The sequence below is a fragment of the Dermochelys coriacea genome, chromosome 3 (assembly GCF_009764565.3).
Source record: "Dermochelys coriacea isolate rDerCor1 chromosome 3, rDerCor1.pri.v4, whole genome shotgun sequence".
Taxonomy (NCBI): Eukaryota; Metazoa; Chordata; order Testudines; family Dermochelyidae; genus Dermochelys; species Dermochelys coriacea.
Window position 1 is genome coordinate 92,816,539 of NC_050070.1, and position 7,705 is coordinate 92,824,243.

Sequence of the window (7,705 nt, forward strand, 5' to 3'; positions counted from 1 at the left end):
TTTAGTCTTTACCAAGACGTTGGTGGTGGTGGTAAGCTTAAGAAATTCAGACAAGGCATCTTTGTGGCAATTTTTGTGTGTGGGTGGGGGGGAGGGGAAGAGGAAGAGGAAGAGACATTTACAGAGAGCATTCAGACCTTTTTGCTCTCCCATAACTCTGAAGAGCCATTTGGGCAGTCAAGCTGGTCTTGCACTTAACCATCCATAAACAAGTGAGCTGTTTGAAAAAGACGGATAGAGAAAAAAGCTGAATGTTACAATTGACTAAGTAAGTTTTTCAGATGTTGCGTTACAATTCAAAAATCAATAGGTGAATGCTTCAAATCTCTGTCTTTTCCAAACTAAGTAACTTTATGCTCAATTTCAAAACTGAACAGGTTTTGATGTGGTTAATATCTGAACAGGTAGGAATCATCCTTATCCCAGGAATGATCTGATAGAAAGAGATTAGTTAAATTTCACCAATCAAGAGTTGTAGTTTGATAGGAGACATTGTGCCTTTCATATACCTGTATCTTAAAAATAAAGATTACCTATCTACAGTGGTAGTATAAAACCCTAAGATATAAATACTAGAGGGAAAAATTTGTAAGTGTAGTCCAGGTACAATGTGAGGTGTGTGCAAAAACAACCCCCAAAAAAGAGTAGTCAATAAGGACTCATTTCTACTGTGAAGTATGAGAAACTGGATGACATGTACAATAATCTGATTATAAGGCTGTGAAGTACTACAAGATTCTGTATTTTTTAATTTATCAGCTGCATATAACCAATAATCACCATCTGACTACTTCACTGCATGTCCATTCCCATTCTCTTCCCTTTGTCTTATATTTTTTAAACATAAGCTCTTTAAGGAACAGACCATGCTTTTGTGATTGAAACAAAAACTCACCACACCAACCAACTGTACAAATGGACAGTCACATGCACACAGAAGTGTCAAAGGAGAAGTTTCATCAATGCATCACCACTATATGGAGGAACAGAAAAGTATCAAGTGCTAGAAATGCAAGGTAGGGGATAGAGAGGTTTGTGACAGATTAGAAGAAATCCTTATACCTAAAGTAATCCTTATTAAACCTTGTATTTACAACGTAAGCAGGAAGGGGAATAGATTCTATTACTTACTCACTAGTAAAGTATCAATTTGTTGCACAAAACAAAATAAAGATATGATCCCTGCATCGTGAAATTACATCTGCTTCAATGTGCAAGGCCAGGAGAAAACAAGTTGCCTCAGGCTTGTCTACACTGCCACTTTACAGCGCTGCAACTTTCTCGCTCAGGGGTGTGAAAAACACCCCAAACCCGAGCGCTGCAAGTTTCAGTACTGTAAAGTGGCAGTGTAGACAGTGCACCAGTGCGGATAGCTACTCCCCTCATGGGGGTGGATTTTTTGTTTTGTTTTTACACAGCACTGGGAAAAGCTCTCTCCCAGCACTGGTGCCACAACTACACAGCCACATTAAAGCACTGCCACAGGAGAGCTTTAACATTGCTAGTGAAGACATGCCCTCAGACTAGTCAGCCTATCTATTAATGTGAAGTAATTAAAAAAGAAAGACTATCAAGCAACATATTCTCATGACCTTACTAGAGACAGAAGGAGAACAAGCCATCAGTTTAAACAGTTTATATCCACATGGGCTTACCAGTGTGAAGATTCCAAGGAAGTTGTGGCCTTCGAACAAGTATAGCGTTACTTTTATTTGCAGTGAAATAGTTTGGCAGACAAAGCAGCCCTTTCTTCACTCCCTCAGGCTTGGAGGACATAAAGGCTTCAATAACTGGTGATGTTTTCCACCTCTCCTTCCTCCTCTGAAGAGGAATTGGGGGATAATACTTAGGAATGCAGCATCTCACATCTGCCACTGAAGGTAAAACACTACCTTCCAAGAGGATTTGCACATCTGAATGGAACTCCACCCTAATAAAGCAGCAATTCAGGTCTCAATTTTCCTCACTTCAGAGTCGAGTTTCAAAACAAGCAGGCTTCACCATTACACTTAACACATTTCAAGGGACCATTCAAGGTGGACTACTTATGCTAAATATGTTCCACCTCCTATTTAGCTGTGACACTCCAAGTACATTTCCCAACCTGGAAGAACAGTTCTATGTCAGCTCAAAAGCTTGTCTCTCTCACCAACAGAAGTTGGTCCAATAGAAGATACTGCCCCCTCACCCATCTTGCAACTGTGATTTTTCACACTTATGTTCATAAGCACTGTGCAATCTTATGTTAGCCCCCTTGTGCGTGCGTATCCATTATGATAGTCTTTAAACATATGATTGTGCACCATACCCCCAGCCCCACATACCCTGTCTCATTTAATGCAAATAATGGGTGTTTAGTGGATGAGTCAGGGCTGATCAGTGAACAAGGCTGCCCTCTGTAAGAAATTTACCTAATTGGCTGTAGAAACAGATGTGGGTAGTGAAGGAGGTAGAGCACTGCAGTAAACGAAAACATGATTTCCTGGCTTGGGCAGCTGAATGTCACCCTGGAGAATTCGATTCTATCTACATGTGTTGTAGTGAGACTCAGTGAGCTCAATTTATTTAGCTTAAACAGAAAATTAAAGGGGTGACTTAATTACAGTCCAAGTATCTACATGGGGAACAAATATTTAAATATCTTCATCTGCTAGACAGAAGTGTCCATTATTAAATATTTGATGGGCTTTTCAATCTATCAGAGAAAGGTCTAACACAATGCTCAAAGTTGAACCTAGGGAAATTAAGACTAGAAATAAAGCATGCATTTTTAACTGAGAGAGTAATTAACCACTGGAACAATTTACCAATGGTATAGAATCTCCATCACTAAATTTTAAATCAAGATTCAATGTCTTTTCTAAAAGATATGCTCTAGGAATTATTTTGGGGAAGTTCTGTGGTCTATGTTCTACAGGAGATCAGACTAGATGATCACACAGTTGTCCCTTCTGGCCTCAGAATTTAGGAAATCTACTGTGACACTTGGGGATTCAACCCACACCAGTAAGGTTGTGTCACTGCCTGCTTTGCAATTCTAGGTGACTTAAGTGCTATGTACTGTCGCCCACAGCCCTGACACCAAAGCCAGCCTTACAAGCATCTTCATCACATGCTCCCTTCTATTGCCCAGCTACTTTTTGCAAAGTGACACACACACACATCCCTCCTCCTAGTCCCAAATTTTCCCGAAACCAGCTGCCAACATAATCTGCTGAGGTTCCCAGAACTGCTACTGTGTAGCCACCTCAGCTTGTTTTTCTTACCAGCAAACTCTTCAGGACCCTGCCAGTCCTAACCTTGCCTTGAAGTTACAAATAGCGAACCCCAAATTACCCCACTGACTTCCCACTGCAGCATCCAATGCTCTCCTAGAACACTCTCAGAAATGTGATGCTCCTTTAAAGAGACAGTAACCGCTGCTAATTAACTTTTATTGGGGGTGACCACTCTTATTTGCATCACAGCACTGAATTTTTTTTTTTTTACTAAAACAAGTTTATTAAACAAAATGACATAGGATTAAGTGATACCAAGCAATTAAAATAAAAAGCATTACAAGCCAACAAAAGCAAAAACATAGTTCCAAGACCAAAAAAAAACCCACAACTTACTTTCAGCAATTTACTCATCTTTTTCTAAGCAAGTTTCTCATCTAATCTGTTCCCAAAGACTTCAGCACCATTGGCTGAAGAACGCAACATTCAGTGATTTCAAAAGCTCCAGCGCCTTGAATCCCCCAAGTGATTGACAACTATGGGGTTCTCCCCCCCCCCCTTTTTTTTTTTTTTTTTTATAAATAGTCCAGTCTCAGGTAGCCACTCTGTGTTCCTCATTTTCCAGGTGCCCAATTTGAGGTAACTGGGTTCTGATTTGCAGGAGTACAGCTGCAGCTGTGAATGCCCAGAAGTCAATGGGAGCTGTGCTTTGAATATATGAAGTGCCATATAATGCTGAGTACTCTGAAAAAATATGTTCCAGGATTCTCCCACTGGGCACCCAAAATTGAAGATTTGGCCTTAACCTACATCTCAGTTCTCCACCAATGAAACAGAAACAAGATCACCTCACTAGGGTGCTGGAAAAATAAACTGACAATTTGTGAAGCCCCAGATGCTGCTATGAACAGCACATAAAAATGCCCATGAGGAAATAAATACTGTACTAAGTGCCAGGTTTATATGGTGTGTAATAAATTAAGTATGGGAGCATACATTGAATGAAGAGAAGAAGAAATACAGAGTAGCTCTTGCTGTTCAGAGAACACTGTCCATTCTATGCACTGAATAAAGCTGGGAAACAAATGTTATGGGATTACATAATTAAAAATCATCATAATGGAAATGTACATTGGGGCACAGATTAAGGTTGCAAGGGCAACCTTCATTCTGTAGTTCCTAACTTTCAAGTGCTTGATTTTGCAATTTTAATGTCATTTTGTAGGTTTGTAGGTTTTTAAACGTGTAAGCTGAAAACAAATTTTGTTTCGTGGAGTCATACTAAACCACATCTGGATCAACATCAGTGTTAAACTAGAACTGGTTGAAAATGGCAAATTTTATAAGAGTGAATATTTTTAATTTTGTTTGTAATGTCCCAGAATAATTAGTTTCAGTGAAAAACTAAATGAAAAAAATGTATTTTCCATCAAGGAAACTTTCATTTCTCCCCCCCCCCCCCAAGAGGAAAGGAGAAAAGTGGGAGTTCCCCTACAAAGAGGTTTAGTCTGAGGTGTTCAAGTTTTAAAGCTTTCTGAATAAAAATGTTAAGGAGTTTGCAAAATATTATTATTGGTCATAAATTTCGCTATTACATGCTATAAAACAACAGCTTTTTCTAACTCTGTAGATTAGAATTTCTCATTAATACCTTTTAGCTAAGGTTCCAACACAAAAATTTGAAAATCAAAGTATTGCAATGTACGTGAAATGCAGCAGAAGAGCTAGAGCAGTTCAGTCTTCTGTTACATTTCCCACCACCAATGCAGTTATTTTGAGCTGTAGCTCACAAAAGCTTATGCTCAAATAAATTTGTTAGTCTCTAAGGTGCCACAAGTACTCCTTTTCTTTTTGCAAATACAGACTAACACGGCTGCTACTCTGAAATCTATCATCTATGTTCATGAGATGTAAAGCACAAATGACAAGTGAAATAGAACTGGGTGCATTAGTTTGTTTGCCCTGTGGGTCCAATGAGGGCAGCAGGCAGAGCCTAATTCATCTCTCTCCTCGGCATGAAACTTAATTTTCTCTAAATCATTTTTACAGCCATGTCTTGCTATGATCAGTAAATATGGTTCATTTGAGTTCCTATCTATTAAGTCAAGACATGTATGCTTTAGCAAAATATACAGTAGTAAGAGCAGGACCAGCACAGAAAAGGTTAATAATATCTGAAAGCCTGGAAGAAAAAATTGACAGAATATGCTAGTTAGTGTGTAGCAGCAGGCTGAAAGCTGCTTATTTTTGTACTAGAAAATGCAGGCAGTGTTTTCAAAAAGTAAATGTACAGTAATTTGAAATACAGTAACAGAGGGCAGTGCATGGCCTTTTAATAAAGATTTAAAAAAAAAATCTCACAAGCCATACCTGACTAGCTTCCTTAAGTATAGAGAGGCAAAAAGAATAAGGGTAAGAAAAAGATCAACGGGCAGGAAGAGATATCTGCCTAGAGACAGGAAATTAACCAGAAGAGAAATAAAGTGGGACTTCAACAGAGAGAAGAAACTGACATAACGATGTACCTGCACAACAAGGAATTGCCAATGCACCCAAAGGACTAGATCAATGACCGTCATAATGAGGTCTTCACACAGTATGGAAAACTGATTGTTAAACCAAGTCAGTAAAATGCTTTTAAAGACTTGCTGCTGAACCCAGAATCAATGCTGGGTTTCATACTTCCCCCAAGTTTTTCTCAGAAGCCTACACTTACTGACGAATGTACACCCTCACACAAACGGGATACGAAGACAATTGCTCCGAGATGTAAAGTACACTTCTACCTCCTAGCACAGCACTGAGCAGCGGCGATGCTTTCACACATGCGGCTCCGAAACGCCACGGGAGCCTTCTGGCCTTGCTGTGCCACTCCATCCTCGCACCGCACGGCTCTCTGAGCTTCAAACACTCCACTTCACAACTCGGACGTAACGCGCCCCGGCCCTCGAGCTTCCCCAGGGGAGAGGAGGGTTTGGAAGGAAGAGAGTCGCGAAGAGCTTCTAGTCTCGGTCGTTCTCCCTCCCCCGTGTGAACGCGCGTTCGCTGACACATGGGCGGCCACGCTACATTTTGAACTCCCCCAGTGTAAACACCTGCACAAACGCCCGTGAAACGCCTAGCAGGTCCCAGGCACTAACGTGTCGCCCTGCGGAGGCCGAGCAGCCCGCCTGTGCCTGCTCTTTGAGCAGGAGCCAGCGTCGTCCCCCCCCCCCCCAACTTACTTCAGCAAGTTGTAAATAAGCGAGCCGGGGAAAGCGCGCAGGCGAAGGGGAACGAGCGGGGTAAACAAGGGGGTAGCGAGCGAGCCGGGAGCGCAGAGCGAGCCCGGCCGATGGCGGACACATACCAGCCGCCGGGGATACCCACCTCTTTAATCTTGGCCCGTTTCTGCCGGACATCAGGGTCCGCCGGCTCCCGCCCCACGGCCCCGACGGGCTTGCGGAAGAGCAGGCTGGGCAGCCCGGCGGCCCCCGCCTCCTTCCGGCCGCGCCTGTCCTGGAGAAGTTTCTCCTTGTCCTGGCGGATGTCGCGGCGGATCTCCTCGGGCAGCTTCTGCAGCGTCTCCTTGGCCTCGCGCAGAGCCCGCTCGTGATCCTCGCGGATCTTGGCCAAGTTCTCCGCGGCCGCCTCCCCGGCGCTGCTGCTGCTGCTGCTGCTGCTGCTGCTCCCGGCGGCGGGGCCGGCTCCGGGCGGCGGGGCGCGCTGCTCCGCCCCGGGCGGCGGGGGCTGCAGGGCGGCGGGCGAGTGGAAGAAGACGCCGCTGAGCAGCTTGGAGGAGTCGGGCAGGAAGAAGATGGCCCCGAAGCAGAGGGTGATGAAGGCGCTGAACACCAGCAGCAGCACGAACTTCTCCGTCAGCCGGAACGCGCTGGGGCCCGACGCCTTCCTGCCGCCGCCCGGGCCGCCGCCCAGCGGGCCGCCCAGCGCGCCGGGCCCCGCGGGGCTGCCGAACAGCGGCAACAGGCTCACGGCGGGCATGGCTCAGCGCCCCGCGCCAAGTTCCCCCGCAGCAGCAGCGGCGACGGCAGGAACTTTTCCGCTCCGCTCTCCCCGGCGGGTCCGGCTGCGCGGCGCTGCTGCCTGTCAGCTGCTGCCCATGCTGCCGCGGGAGACAGAGCGCCGCGGCCCCTCTCACGCGCGCGCGTGCGCCGCCTTCCCGGGCCTGCGAAGAACTGCCAGGCAGCGCCGGCCCCCGCCTGCCAGGGCCAGGGGGAGCGGCGCCGCCGGGCCAATCAGCGCGTGGGCGGGGCGAGGGGGCGGGGCTGGCGGGGAAGAGGGGCGGGGCGCGTGTGTGAGCGTGGCGGCGGCGGGGAGGGAGGCGAAGTGGCTCGACGCTGGTTCACGCAAAGCGCTCCGGGCGCCTGTGGCGGCGCTGGAGCGGGCAGCCGCCGCGGCACTCGTGAGACTCATGCTCTTCAGTAAGGGTCCCCCTGTTTCTTTAATCGCATCTGTGGAATCTGGTTTTAGTTTGCCTTTTTTTTTTT

General features: G+C 45.8%; 1 protein-coding gene across 1 annotated transcript in view; it reads right to left on the bottom strand.

Annotated features, from left to right (window-relative positions):
- Window positions 1-7,385, bottom strand: part of MAN1A1 (mannosidase alpha class 1A member 1) — a 210,210-nt gene extending 202,825 nt beyond the window's left edge. Inside the window, exon 1 of the mRNA XM_038396065.2 lies at window positions 6,588-7,385. Coding sequence (XP_038251993.1) covers window positions 6,588-7,199 — 612 coding nt within the window. The 5' untranslated portion in view covers window positions 7,200-7,385. The remainder of the gene's footprint in view (window positions 1-6,587) is intronic.
- Window positions 7,386-7,705: the final 320 nt, after the last annotated feature.